Source organism: Rousettus aegyptiacus, unplaced genomic scaffold, assembly GCF_014176215.1.
Source record: "Rousettus aegyptiacus isolate mRouAeg1 unplaced genomic scaffold, mRouAeg1.p scaffold_m13_p_7, whole genome shotgun sequence".
NCBI classification, from domain to species: Eukaryota; Metazoa; Chordata; class Mammalia; order Chiroptera; family Pteropodidae; genus Rousettus; species Rousettus aegyptiacus.
In genome coordinates, this window is record NW_023416310.1 from 3,307,860 (window position 1) to 3,322,763 (window position 14,904).

General features: G+C 48.3%; 1 protein-coding gene across 7 annotated transcripts in view; it reads left to right on the plus strand.

The window, feature by feature from the left end:
* The window catches only part of ASAP2 (ArfGAP with SH3 domain, ankyrin repeat and PH domain 2), a 136,215-nt gene that overhangs the window by 78,952 nt on the left and 42,359 nt on the right, over positions 1–14,904 (plus strand). For 4 of the 7 annotated variants that reach the window (XM_016121131.2, XM_016121130.2, XM_016121134.2 and 1 more), the window contains exons 7-9: positions 2,482–2,567; positions 8,201–8,276; positions 8,577–8,663. In XM_016121131.2, coding sequence (XP_015976617.1) covers positions 2,482–2,567; positions 8,201–8,276; positions 8,577–8,663 — 249 coding nt within the window. Of the gene's footprint in view, positions 1–2,481; positions 2,568–8,200; positions 8,277–8,576; positions 8,664–9,508; positions 9,518–14,904 lie in introns of all 7 variants that reach the window. The other 3 variants (XM_016121128.2, XM_016121129.2, XM_016121133.2) reach the window with 1 other exon arrangement.

Sequence of the window (14,904 nt, forward strand, 5' to 3'; positions counted from 1 at the left end):
GTTCCTTTTTCCCCCTTTTGCTCCTTTGGTTTTCATTAAGCGAATGCTATTTAGAAAGTTAATAACAAAGCTCAGAGTGTTACTGCAGACAGGAGAGCAGAGGCTTTACACACGTCGTTGTGTAAATGGACATCAGGTATGGTCGTACCTGCCTGCCTAGTTCACCCCGGCAGCATGAGGCAGGGACGAGGTGTGTGGCACACACACACGAGGGATTCATTTAATTAGAGTAAAATTGCGTCGTGGTGTTCTGTAAGAATGGGTTTGGAAAGGGTCTTTGTGTGTGTTCAGACTGTGTTCTGTTTTTGGCTCATAAGGAAGAGATCTATTTACCCTAACGTCTGCAAGGCTGCTAGTTAAAAATGTCTGTGAACCGTGAAACGCGACCAGCCTGTTACCAGCATGTCACAGAAGTGCGGGGCGCCAGTGCCGGCGCTGGGCTGTGTCGCTGCCCTCCGGGGCGTGCTCCCAGCGGCACGTGCTCCCCTGCTCCAGGAGATGGATCATGAGGGCTGGTTAAACAGTTTATTTTACTGGAAATACACGTCCAGTTGATGCCTCCGAGCTGGTCCGGGGCGGTTGCCGGGCTCCATCCAGTCTGCACCGAGTGTGTTGGGGTCACCGCCCCTGCAGAGCTGGGAGGTAGCGGAGCCAGGTGCCGTGTGCATGTAGAGAAGCAGAGGTGGCCCGGCTGGCAGTGAACTTGGAGCCTACAGAGGAAGACGCATCTGACGAAGGCAGGGCTGGAAAGGGCTTGCCATGGGGAAGAGAGTGTTTGAAAAGCAGTTCCCCGAGCACCCGACGTCTGAAAATGAATGATCGCTGCAGTTTAAATCATTCTAAAACGGCTCAACCATTTCCTCAGACTGAAGTTCTCAGGCTCTGTTAAATGCTAAGCGTTGTTTAGGTGTTACAAATTTTTAATTGCCTGGGATCAAATCTAGAAGAAGGGCTTTCAGGCCTTTATTTTAAAGCTGTGGAACTTTTTATTCAGAATGAATTTTATAAAGAAACTCAGTATTCTAAATAGGGCTTCTGTGAATGGAGAAGGTATGAGAGAGCCCATCTTGCTTTCTTCTTCTTATAAAAATAATATACTTGTAAAAATTGGTCAGTATAAATATGTATAAGAAATTAAAATTACTTCACGTTTTTCTTCTAAAAGATAATCACTTTGACATTTTGCTAGACATTTTTCATGTATCCCTGCATGTACATTCGTAAGCATAATTTGTACAAACACGGTCTTTCTCTACTGATGCTTTGTAGCCTGATACTTTCACTCCGTGTGAGTCTGCATCTTCCTGTGTCCGGAAGTGTCCGCTTCGCTGGCTCGTGGCTGCAGAGCGATTTTCTGTCCAGATGCCCCACGCTGTCACTCCCGTTCATCAAACGGCCGTGGCTGTTTTACAAAGAAGCCTGCAGCGGAACCTTCCATTAGATTCATCTCTGCAGACTTTTATGATTGTCTTCTTAGAATAAGTTACTGGAAGTAGAATTTCCAGGTCAAAGGGTACACACATTTTAAAGTCTGGCACATTGCCCAGGATCTCACGAACCATTTTGATGTGTTGCCGGGCAGCTTATTCAATTAACAGTGAATAAATATCAAAAAGAAAGGGAGATGAGGACAAAAGCAAAAGAAGGTTCCATAGGTCACTCTGGAGGCCCCATGCCTCCTGCCCGTGGGCCACGTGGCAGGCCTAGGGGAAGATCTGGATACGAGTCTCTCACATGACAGCTGAAATTCCCGCGTGGTCTGCGGGGCTCGGCAGCTCTTTAGGGGCAGCCAGTCTTGGAGATGACATGTTCCTGGAGTTTTTTCTACCATGTCCTGATGGTGCAGGGAGAGGAAATTTTTGGAGTCTTTGCTCTAAAACCCTTTAGCAGAGAGCAGGTGTATTTCCTGACGCTGATTTTGCAGACCCCTGGGGCTTCTTGATGTCTTAGTGCTTGTTAATGAATTCTCCAAGTTAAAAGTGGCTTTCATTCATTTCAATTTAAAATTTGGTCACATTTTTTTTTACGTGTCAGGGAAGCGTCTTAGGATTAGAGACATGGCGACAAGAGTCTCAACCACACAAGCTTAGCAGTTAGTGTTCTAGACAGTGACCTGCCTGAAGAAAGGGGCCCCGGACAGAACTGTGCAGACAGGAATGTCCAGAACAGTCAAATCCCGTTTATTTTAACCATCCTCATTCTCCCCCGTGACTCTGAGCAAACGAAGACACCTTAGGACCAGGAGTTCTTGGCACTTCATGTGGAACATTTAATGCCTGTAAGTCTGATAATTCATATGGCGCCAAACTAAAGGAAACATTTAGAGATGGCATTCAGAAAACGTCAAGCCTCTACCGTGAGCTCTCCCCACAGTGCAAGGTGTGAGCGAACCAGAAGAGAGGGTCTGTCCACAGCAGCTCATGTTACGCTTGTGTTCACTTATATTTATGACGTTCTTCCTTTTGTTTTCTTTTTAAATAGTATCTGCTGAAGGTCAATGAAATTAAGATTAAAAAGGGAGTGGATTTACTTCAGAATCTGATCAAATACTTTCACGCCCAGTGCAAGTAAGTTCTTTTTCTTTGTTATGTCATTTCAAATGTGTCTCTCTTCATGGCAAATTCTAGTAGATATGAATAGTATGACATCAAGGAACAGCCAGCACTCATGTGAAAATCTGCAGAGAAAGGGGTGAGGTACTGACACAGGCGACAACGTGGACAGACCTCGAACGTGTCAGATGAAAGAAGCCACACACCAAAGGCCACACGGCGTGTGAGTCTGTGTTTGAAAGGTCAGGAGTAAGCGAGTCCAAAGACAGAGCAGCGTGGTGATTGATGGCCAGGGCTGAGGGGCAGGCGGAAGTGGGGGATTCCTGCTTACGGATACAGGCGGCTTTGGGGGGACAGGTAATGAAAATGTTCTGGAATTAGGTATCGCTGGTGATTGCGCAACTTCGTGACTATGCTAAAAACCACTGAATTGTATATTTTCAAAGGGTGAATTTTATCGTTTGAGAATGAAAATAGAAATAAACAATATAAACATCTATAGTAATCATCAACTATATTTATTTTTTTGCCCTTTCTGTAGAGGGGCAAACTAATTTGATTTGACACATGACTCTCAGATGGCATTCATGCAGTGCGTTACATTACGGGCTTTCGCGTGTTACACACCCTGCAAAGCAGATGGTGGTGACGAGCGAAGGAGAGGAGGAGAAACGTTCATTTCACAGGCCGCCTCCAGCACTCGCCTGGGCCGTGTCCGTCAGCCCCGCGCACTCCGGCCCTCCTCTCTCAGCCTCGCCGTCCTTCCTGCTGCTTGTGCTCCCTCAGCTCCCCGACCCCCGGTTGCTGATCTAAACAGGCCCCTGGCCCCTTCATGCCTGCTGAGCCCGTGGTGTGTGTCGGGCACTGTCCTAGGTGCTGGAGATGGAGTAACGCGCATTCCAGACCTGGCTCCTGCTCCAGGCCAAGTGGGGGAGTCAGACTGCAGCAAACGGACTTATAATTGGACCTTTAAAACGTGTTCTAAAGTATAGGACTCCAAGAAAGAATGCACTAGAAGGAACTAATTGAGATTAAGATTGAGGGCAGAGGCAGGTTTTTTCTTTTTCCTTTTTTTGTTCCTTGCTGCATTTCCTAGCAGTTAAGACTACAGTACCTAGCACATAGTAGGTACTCAGATACTTTTTGAATTAGCTTAGGGTTCTTGAAGGAGACATATATTCTGAGACCGAAAGGATGCGTAGGAGTTAGCAGGTAAAGAGTAGGAGAGGAACATTCCAGGCAAAGTCAAGGTCTGGAAGCAGGACAAAGTCCAGCATGACTTAAGCCTAGCGAGTGAGGGGGAGGCAGTCTGAAAGGAGACTGGGTGGAAACGCCCCAGAGGTCTGGACGGCCTTGGGAGTCTTAGCAAAAGTTTTAGGTTTTATCGCAAACAGACTGGGGAAGTCTTGAAAAGTCCTCAGCAGAAGATTCATTTCACAAGTATGTATGCAGCTCCTTCTGGTGCTCGGTGCCACTGGAGGTGTGGGCCGTGTGACAGACCTTTGGAGAAAGGTCTTATTGCCACACCTATCTGCTGCCTTTTCCAAGCAGACTGCGCCCCACGTGGATGTGCCTTTGCACACGTTGTTCCCTTGTTCCCATCTGCTAGAATGTCATCCTGTTCCCTTGCCTTCTGCCAACACCTGTCCCTCCCTCAGACCGAGCTCAGATGTGCCTGCTGCCTTGAGTCGTTCCGGTTTTCCCTCGTGTCTTTAGGAGGGCATCTTTTGTATATTGTCATGTCTCCCACTGAACAGCACACTCCCCGGGGACGGGGCCAGGCCATTTACTTTTTCCATCGACGACACATGCACACGGCGCGTCCACCCGGCTCGTCATTAGAGCTGTGAGTCACACCGAGCTCTGCTCTGGAATCCTAACACAGCTCTGGTGACACGGGGCTGCCAAAGCCCTGGGTGCATGCAGCAAAGCAAGGTGCGCGTGTGTGGCCCATCCTGGGTGCAGGGAGGGGCACCAGCCTGGGAAAACGGCCTCTGAGGATGGAAAAAGACCCCTTGTTTGTAGCCTTTTCACGATGAATTATTTTAGAGAGACTCAGAATTCTAACTTGTGGTTAACATACAAATTTTTCAGTTCTTATCCTTGTGACCTTATGTGAAGCATTTTTAGGAAGTGGGTTGCTTCCTTGAAGATACTTTATTTTTAAAAAGAAACTATTCTGGGATTTCCTTTTTTTCCCTTTATTTTGCCCAAACTAATCAGTTGGGTAGCAACGGACCACTTGTGGAAAAGCGAGCGAGTTGGCCTTTTATGGTCATGAGTCAGTAACCTTTAAAAATGATGAGTCCTCTCACTTCGCGTGTGTGTGTGTGTACACTGCATGCTTTCCAAATCATTCCATAGCTTTTACTGTTTTACTTCATATTTTGGGGGATAAGACATGGAGCCTGAGGGACCCAGCCATTGGACAAAGGAGCGTGTGGCCATGCAGTGTTCATTCATCTGGGGGTCCCTTTCCGTCTCCACTCGTCACCCCCAGGAGCACAGCATGGTGCCCGTGGGCCGAGTCAGAGGGCGTTGTCTGCCCTGCTGCCGCCTCTGCAGGGCCGGAGCAGCCTCCTCGCGGGGACTGGATTCCGGGGGCCATGAGCGTGGCGTTCACGTTAGAACTACTTAGATGTGCCTTGTTCTGCTTCGTTCTCACTTGTGCTTTTCACTTAAGGCGTCCTCGAAGGGCACTTCACGTTCTTTATCTTTCATTTCATTTACGGAAAGAATCTGCATCTTCGTTTCCTTGATTCTTCTCTCTAGTGGAATCTAGAAATCAGGCAGTCTTTAAAACGGCAACAATAAAGCAGACAAAAACGGTAGTGTTCTAAATGGTGGTGGCGGATGTTGAAGTGACTTGATTTTTGAGCAAACCCCTGCTGAGAACCACCTGACCAGCCGGTGCTGGATGAGCTCGAGGTGCAGTGTCGCGTGAGACGTTGTTTTCTGCCCCGAGAAGCTTGTCCTAGTGAGGGGGGCGAGGCCTGGGGGCACACAGGTCACCGGCCACAAGTGTCGTGTGCTGTTGCGAAGGCTGTTGGCAGAGGCGGAGGCTGGCCGCTGGGTGGGAGCTTGCAGACTGAATCTAAGGGGGTATATCGTATAGGCTTGAGCGTTTGCTCAGGCAGGCTGGAAAGCATTTAAGAGAACAAAGTTCGTATTTGTATTTAGTAATATTAATGGTAAATGTTTGAAGCTTGGGAAAGTGATAATGGGTTCAACCTAAGAGAAGTGTGTGTGGGGTTTCTGCTTAGGAAGGTGACAGTAATGGGAGTCGGCACAGCAGCGACAAGGCCCTTTCTTTGAAGCTTTCGCTAAGGCCAGGACTGACTCCAATCGAAGGGATAGCGAGATGCCAAAACCTGCCTCCATGCGAGGGGTGCAGAAGGAGGGATTTCGAGAAGCACAGGGAGGAGGTTTTCTAGGTAGGTGGTCAAGACTACCTAGCTGATAACAAAGATGAAATCCCAATCTTAAGCCCAGGTTTGTTTCATTATTCCAGGCACACAGTCTGGCGTCTCTCTGGGCACGGTGTCTCTGACGAGAGGCTCCTCTCTCAGCCCTTGGCTCCACTGCAGGGCTCCATCTCACCATGGGGACAGTTGCCAGGCACAGAGATTCTAGGCGCAGTGCACCTGCTCCCTTCCCCAGGAAGGGCCCGGGTTGCTCTCCTAGGACATCTCTCCTTCCCCCTCTCCCTCACCCCTCCCTTCTCCCTCTTCCTTCTCCCCCTATTTTATAAGAATATGAGTGATAAAGAAATAGTTCCATAAAGAAAAGAAATATAACTGGAAGAAGACATCAGAACCAGATGAGTTCATGACAAGAGGAAAGAGCTCAGTTTCTCATTCTTAGTTTGTTCTTCTAAATTTTCTTTTTGATTTGAAAGGACCGCCCGCCCGCTGTGTGCTGGCCGTTGTGTTAGAAGCGGGGGGCGTGGGAATGCATAAGACGTGGCATTTCTGCCCTGACAGTGGGAACAGACGTGTGCAGAAATCATCGTGACACTCCGACATAACGTTTGTATCTACATTCACAAAAATGAGTTAAGTGAAATAAAGGAATGAAAATACAATATAAAATTAAGAATTATGCACATGTCTAAAAATTAAGGTAAGCAAATCTGAATAGCCCGGCTTCTGTGGTTCTCAACAGCTAGTAACAGTTCGTAACCCATACCCTGTGTGTGTGTCATGCCCCCCCGCCCCCACCCCGTGGAGTTACTGTGCTAAGTGCCATGTTACAATGTTTCTACAGCCCCTCCTGTTTTTTACATACATGAAACAGGAAATTCCCACAGGACCATTGCTGAGTTTAAAAGCAATAAGCATCACCCCACATGAACACACGTGAAACCCAAATCCGTTTTGAGGTTGGTCTCCTTGTGTCCAACGAGCTGGCAGAAGCTGTAGACTCTTCCTTCCTCCCTCCTCCTTTCCTTCAGTTTACTTCTTTATCCAATAAACGTTGTGGCCTGAAATGTGGCGGGCTTTGTGGACATCGTTTCGTATCCCCCTAGAACCTCAGGTCTAATGGGGGAATTGTGTTTGAAGTAATCGCATTAATGGATACATAGTGGTTGCTGTGGTAAGTTTGAAGCAAAAGACAGAGTGCTCAGAGAACGTAGCGAGGAGACCTCTTTTAAAGTGGAGGAATCTTGGAAGCCTCACTGGGTGATGTTTGTCTCAAACCTGGAAGAATGAGCAGGAATCCGCCACACGAACCAGAAGATCCGCTGCAGAGAACTCATTAAAGGCAGAGGGATGGGGGGAGAGCGCGTGCAAAGAGCCTGCGGCTGGAAGGACTTGGTGGCCATAGAGAGGAGGCCAGTGTGTCTGGAACGTGGCGAAGGAAGGGGGCAGATGGCGTGGGTTGAAGCTTGGCGACGTAGCAGAGGCCAGCTCACATGGGCAGTACAGGCCTTGTCACAGGTTTGGAACTGTCGTGAACTTGCCGGGAAGCGTTTTCTTCATTCCCCTCAAAGGGCTGTGTGTGGTACACAACATGCTTCAGAGGGAGGGCCGGACATCAGTCCACTGTTGCAGGAAAGCGCGTCCAGCTTCTGCTGTGTTTCAGGAATCACTTATTATGAACGACTTCGCAAGCACTGAGCTCTGAGCTTTAAAATACAAAAGGTTCCGTTTGGCGTTTGGTCACAGTCCTCCGGGCGCTGCAGATGGGGTGTGGCACTCGTGCACATCACGCTAGCTCAGTTTTTTCCTGCGTTCTTTCTCTCTCCCACGTAGCTACCACCTGCCAAGGAAGATTTTTTAGTGTCTTGTTCTTGTTTGCACCCCATGCTTTTCCAGCCTCAAACTCTTCACCAGAGCCTTCGCTGTCTCATTTGGCAGAGTCCTGTCTCCCATTATAAACTGAAAACTTGGGGCTCATTTTAATGGGGCAAGAAACGTTAAAAATATTTGATGCATTGCAATCTCTTTTCCAGTCACTTCTATTAGTTTTGAGTATGTTTACTCTTGGTTTGACTGATATTTTAAGGTACGATTTGTACAGTCTTTCCCCCTGGGAATTACAGAAGTGATTTCGGTCACTATCCTTTACAGAAGTTAAAAAACGCTTATCTAACAAGATTATTTTCTCCTTGGTGAAACACTATCGCGTTTCTTTTTTCCTCCTAGTTTTTTCCAGGATGGACTGAAAGCAGTTGAAAGCCTCAAGCCTTCCATTGAAACGCTGTCAACAGACCTTCACACGGTAAGTGGCCACTTCCTCTGCATATCAGCGTCGGAACAGTTTTTATGCCACACACACTTTCGTGGAAGTGTCGCTTCTGTATGATCCTGTGTTTACGTGCTGCACTACCCAGGAACTAACAGCCCGGGAGTGCCACGCAGAGCATGGAGTCCCCGTCCCCATCCTGTCCTGGCTGGGGAGGGCTGACGGGCGAAGGCCGCCAGCGTTGCATTGAAGTGCGCACGCCCCGGGCGCCCCAGCACTCAGCTGAGCCCCTGTACTCAGCCATGCCTTTTTCTGTTTCATTTTGCTTTTTTAAAGATCAAACAGGCCCAGGATGAAGAAAGAAGGCAGTTGATACAGCTTCGAGATATTTTGAAATCAGCCTTGCAGGTCGAACAGAAAGAGGTGAGGGCATTTAATTTTGCAGGATGGCTGTTGTGCTCCTCCTCTGTCTCGGGGCCTTGGGGACCGAGGTGAAATCCATGTCTGCCAGGCACTCACTGTTCACTCTGGGGCTATAGCGAGCAGCATGAGCCATGCAGTTCTGGAGGTTTGGTTAAGAGAGCCACCTCTTTAGGTATGTGTGTCCCGTGGGGAAGCACCTCACGCTGGCTTTGGCGCAGGGCGTAACCCTTTTCTGCACTGTCAGTCGCTGGGCAAGTCGCTCCTCAACGTCTCTGTCCCACAGACACGCATTATTTATGGCACTGAACGTCTTCCTGGGACTCTGGAGTCCCTCCCCTGACGTGCATGGACTCAGCCCACGTGCGCATCAGCAGGCAGCGGGTGGCCATCGGAGGATTCCAGCCCTGATGCTGTCAGGCAGCCTGAGGAGCTGGATTTTCCATAGCCCCGTTGCAGTGGCAGGGGACAACGCCGCGTTTCTCTGGCGTCGTGGTTTTCCCGTAATCGCTTCTCTGCATGCTAACACGTTTGCAGTGATAATTGTTCTTTGGGGGCTCATTAAAAAAACGTTAAAAAGTAAATTTCTAAGGTAATTAATTTTATGATATGTTTGCTACAGTGTGGATATTATAATGTGAAGTTTAACATAAACCCACTTCCTCGTCAATAAAGAAATGTGTCTAAATGTATTGCTAGTAGATTTTGGATAAATAACTATTCAACTGCCAGCAGAGCATAAAGTTCACTGTTGGCGGTTTGTTCTGCTCTATTTTGTTTTAAGTTCCTATACTATAACTGAATATTGTTGTTTTTCTCCCAAATGCATTTACCTTTTGTGACCGAAGTCTAGGAGAGTAAGTAGTTCAGTATTTTAATAAATTGGAGAATTTTGCATGTTTTCTTCATGAACTTCAAAAAGTTTCTTCCGTGTATGTATTAATGATTAGTAGCATTTAAAATTTTAACACTTTGTCTTTCACTAGCAGTGGGTTTTGTTAAAGGCTAAAGAAACCGAATGCGCAAATATTGGGGAAGTGGAAATGGCAGCATCCGGGCGCACTGCCGTGTGTTTGCTGCTGCTCCCCTGTCTGCCCCCTGGATACTGCCCGTCTGGCCCCAGCTCTGCAGAGCCGCCTCGGCTCCCCTAGCCCCGGTCGCCTGAGCTCACGCGGCACGTTTGCTAGACTCGTTTCGTCACACCACATTCCTCGTGGGTGGTTGGCAGTGTCTTCAAGCACATGGTGCTTTTCCTCCAGCTAGACCTTGAGCGGCTTGGGGATGCCCCCCCGTGTTCTGCGCCTGTCCTGCCAGCATGCGGTGGCGCCTTTTTGCTCATCGACAAGGCTCTTGGTAAATGCGGGTCAGCTAAGTGAGAGATTGGCAGATTGAGGTCATTGTATATTAGTGCTAGAACTCATCCACTGCACGGTGACTTCCTCCCAGTCTAGAAAATGCACATCTGACACTTTGATGTTCCCAAGTTGGGAATATAAACAGAAAAGACACAAAAAAGAACTTGAAGTGTGGAGAAATGAGTGGTGTGCGTGTAACGAGAAGAAGTGCCAGGCGCAGGAGCCCGTGCCCAGGTGCGTCAGTGGGGTGGTTGAGCTGCCTTTGTCTGAGGAGGAGGCTCGGCCCTGTGAGGCAGAGCCCCGGACCCAAGCAGGGGCGAGCAGCTGCTGGAGCTCAGCAGGCCCGCGGGCACAGTGCAGGGGCCGGGCTGGCTTTGGTTGTGCAGAATTCGGTGTTTCGGGGAAACGCTGTTGTCAGAAAGCTGGTTATTTATAGCTTTACAGAAAAGCCAAACATTTACCAGCACAGACCAGAAGTCATTACGGTTTGTTGTTCCGTGGTTTTTGTTGACCGACCCTTCCCATCTGCCGCAGAGTGCATGCAGGGGTCAAGTGAAGCTTCTCTACTGCCATCCTCTTGGCTAAAAGCCCAAAGACCGGATTCAGCAGTCTCCTTCCTGGTTGGGAACGTGAAACATAAAAGTATTCTGTGCAATATAGAATATCTTTTGTATATCTCGCTCTGCATTGCTTTTTGATGGCAGTATTCCATAAACTGGACTTTCTGTGAATACACTCGCAAGTAATAACCAAACGTCTATGTTAAGTTTGATATGTTTTTAAGTAATTTCTTTGGGGTTCCATCTTGTGTCCCTCCAGTTACAATGAGAAGTGACATTTTGGACATGTTGTTTAGGCTCTCATTCCCCTTTTTTTGGATTCTCTTCTGTGGGTGAGAATACCGAAGGTGTTGGTAGTTTGTATTCAGTGTCTCAAAAATTCCATCTGCATAATTACGGCTCATGGAAATCGGTAACATGCCCCGAGGAAGCTGCTCAGTCTCAGTGAAGAGTGTGGCTGTCACATCTGGTGGGTTCGGTCTGCCGCTCCCCGTCGCCCTGTGGGGACACTTCGGAGAGCAGACGTGCCATTGGGGTCCCAGCCCCCCTCATCCCAGCCCCCCTCATGCCTCCGAATCACTGACATGCCTATTTTGTTTCTGGTATTTCTGCCCTCTGTGAAGCATATGCTGAGGTTTGAGTTTTCTATTATTTTATTATGAAAACTCACATTTATAGAAGAGTTGGAAAATTGCATGGGAAACACCTACACACGCACCATGGTTATACCATCCGGGAAGGGTCCCTTCTGCGAAGTTGAAACCCTTCTGTGCCGCCGGGTTTTGCCTGTTCCCTGCCAGCCTCGCCGTCCCCTGCCTTGCCCGTCTCACGTGTGCCCACCTCCGGAGCGTTCTGCCGGGTCGGATCCCACTGCCATGCCGGCAGATTCTCTGCCGACTCCCGGTCGTGGGTGCGTGGGCCAGGTGGGGCCCTGTGCAGCTGGGGTGGGACGCGGCCTCTGGGAGATGGCCGTGTGGATGTGAGTGCTGAAACCACAGTGATGTTTCCCCTTCGGCCAGAGCAAGTGTGGTCTCTCTTCCTCTCAGCTTTGCCCCCCGCACCTTCAGTGTCCTTGTCTGGCGGGAGGTGGCTGGATAGCACGTGCTGTCCAGGCCACAGAGGCCCATGATGGCCACATCCTCTTCTGACCTTGGCTTTCTGGCCGGGGCTCGCATATCGTCTCACGCCCAAATCCGGCCTCAGCATCCACCGGCAGCCGTCCGTTCCCTGCCCAGCACCTGGGCGGCCGAGCGCTAGCCTTCACTCCTGCCTTCGTGGACGACTTGTTCGTTTATTCATACATTCAGGTACCGTTTTCTCAGCAGCTCCTCGATAAACCAGTACCGCACAAACAGAATAAGATAGATACTGTTCTTGCTTTTTAAGGGGCTCCCAATCTGGGGACGTGGTCAGAAAAGTCACTGGAGTGCAGTGAGATGAGATCCAAGAAGGGGTGTCTCCACGGTGAGGGGCGGGCACGTGTGTGTCGGGAATGAAGGTTTGGAGGATGGCTCCGAGATGCAGCTGTCCCCTCGCTCTGGCCAGGAAGCTGTTATCTGTGGTCACAGCAGTTCCTACCAGCCTCACTTCTCAGGTTTTTCCCAGGCACCTGACAGGTGTGACCAGAAACCCAGACACCGCCTGGCAGAGCAGGTGGTATTAGGCCACGTTCACAGCTTGAGTCTGAGAGAGAGAGGGCACACACACTTGCTGGAATGCACTCAGTAGTGTCGGAGCCAGGACTGGAACCCTGATCTGTTCCACTGCAGGCCTGTTCTCTTCCCGCTATATCGTGTGACTTTACTATCATGTAGAATCTTTTTAAAAAACTACCTAGAAATAATAGAGAACAGGCGGCAATGAGATTTGAAAACACCGTTCTTAGGCCATGACTTGGTGCTCGCTTAGCGCAGCCTCCGGCAGCGTGTGAGCGGGCGTACCTGCCACGCCTGGGCAGACGCTGAGGGAGCTGGGTGGACAGCACAGCCCTCCCTTGGCAGAGAAACTTGAAGGTGACACTTTGGCAGCCTGTTCATCACGAGAATTGTCTGAACACAGACTTTGAAAGGTGGACAGACAGAGTGTACACTTTTTATGATGTTCTAGAGTCTTAGGGCGCTCGGGGATACTTCCGACGTTATGTGTAAACCTGTATGTTTGTAATTATACAGCGTGACCCTTTTTTACCTCGTTCCTAAAAATTTCAGATACTAAGTCTACTGCCCTTCTAGGTGGTTTCCGTCTTGGCAGGACCTGACGGCTAACACTTCACAAAGCCACACTTGGACGGTGCCTGGGATCTGAGGACTTGTCTGGGTGTCACAGGATAGAGGACGTATGGCTATTGATAGAATTTTATGAGAGCCTCTGAAGGTCCGTAGAATGCCCACTGAGCCCGCGTGCCTCAGAGAGAGTCTGCACACGGCGAGGCTCACTCGATCCACCGTAGGCCGTCCTGGCTCCCTGGGGCAGTACAGAGCGTGACGGACAGCCTCCGAGCGTCAGGGCAGCGTGGACGCCTGGCCAGTTGCCTCTCTGTGTGTTGGATTCTTCTCCCGAAAAAGGCTCTTTTCCCTTGGATTATATTTTATGAAATCAAAATTTTGTTTACGTAAAAGGGCCAACTTCATCATTCACCCCTTTACTTGATCAGGTGCTAATATCAAACACCTGTGTAAGCGAGCTGCTTGTTGGGTCACCTAGAGGTCACCTTGAGGATGCTAACATAATTAGTTCTAAAGCAGGTTCAATTTCCTGTTAAATTATATTGCTCTCACGTACACATTTAAGATTTTACAGCTTTGATTTGCCTGCATTTTAATTGAGTCAAGAAATGCCTGGTCTGAAGAATAAAACAGCAATTACTTCCTTCACTTCTGGCGAAGGGTCTGATTCTGTTGAAAAGAGTAACGTCCTTTATTCTCTTCATGAGACCTGTAAAGAGTTCTGATTAATATGCTCGACACGGACACTTTAGCAGGTTGTCACCATTTATTTCGTGCAGGGCTTCTTTTTCCCTCCCCAGAGCAGTAGACATATTTCTTGGCTGTGCAAGTTAGTCTTTTGACGGGTGTATTTTTAGTCTTGCGCAGAGATTCATAGAGGTGAGCATTGATTCTCCATTTCCTCTCCACTGCATTTGTTCCCAATGACGAGTAAAGCTAGGTTTGTTCTAAATTCCTAGTGCTAATATGCTCCCCTTTTGAGAGAATGTGGGAACTGGGACCATCCTCACCCAGTGGACGAGCTGTTTGCTCTAGCTGTCAGGAGGCTTAAGTGCTTTGTAAACTCCCTGCGGAAAATGAGGACATTTCTCTTATTTTGGGGTCTCTTTGTTCAGGGTCTGTTGTCAGTTTAATGGAATGCCTGAGCACACTATTGATTTCCCAGATGAAGATTTTTTTCATTTTCCTTCCTTTTTTTTTTTTTTTTTGGCGGAGTTATCTCATATATATTTCAGAGTTGAGAAGTCAGTGCTAGACAACCTGTGTTTACGGAGTGGGAGACTTAATGTTGCTGAGATGCCAGTTCTTCCCGAATTGATCTGCAGATTCAGTGCAACCCCCATTTCTGCCTTTTTTTACAGAAATTGACAAGCTGGTTCTAAAATGCATATGGAAATGCAAGTGACCCAAAATACCTAAAGCAATCATGAAAAAGAACAGAGTTGCAGGACTCACACTTTCTGATTTCAGAGCTTACCGCAAAGCTGTAATGATCAAGACAGTGTAGTACCAGCATCAGGACAGACGTAGCTCAATGAAACAGAGTTGAGATTCCAGAAATAAACCCTTAAAAAACTGATTAATAAGGGTGCCAAAATAATTCAATGCGGAAAGAATAGTCTTTTCAACAGATGATGCTGGGACAACTGGATAGCCACAAGGAAAAGAATGAATTTGGACCCCTACCTCACATCGTAATCAAGAATTAACTCCAGATAGACCAAAGAGTTTAAGAGCTAAGACTGTAAAACTTTTAGAGAGAAACATAGGTATGAATCATCATGACCTTGGACTAAGCAATGATTTCTTAGATGTGACATCTAATGTACAAATGATAAAAGAAATAGTAGAGGACATGCTTATATGGCGTAGCGGTTAGCGTGTCTGCTTTACATGCAGACGGTCCTGGGTTCCTGCCCCAGTGGAGCCAAACAATTCATGGTCTGCAGCCACGCCACCCTGAACAAGCCCGATGTCTGATCTCGGAAGCTAAGCAGGGTCAGGCCTGGTTATATCTGGATGGAAGACCAGGTGCTGTAGGCGTAAATAATAATAATAATAAGTAGATAAATTGGACTTCATCATTAAAGGCTTTTGTGCTTCA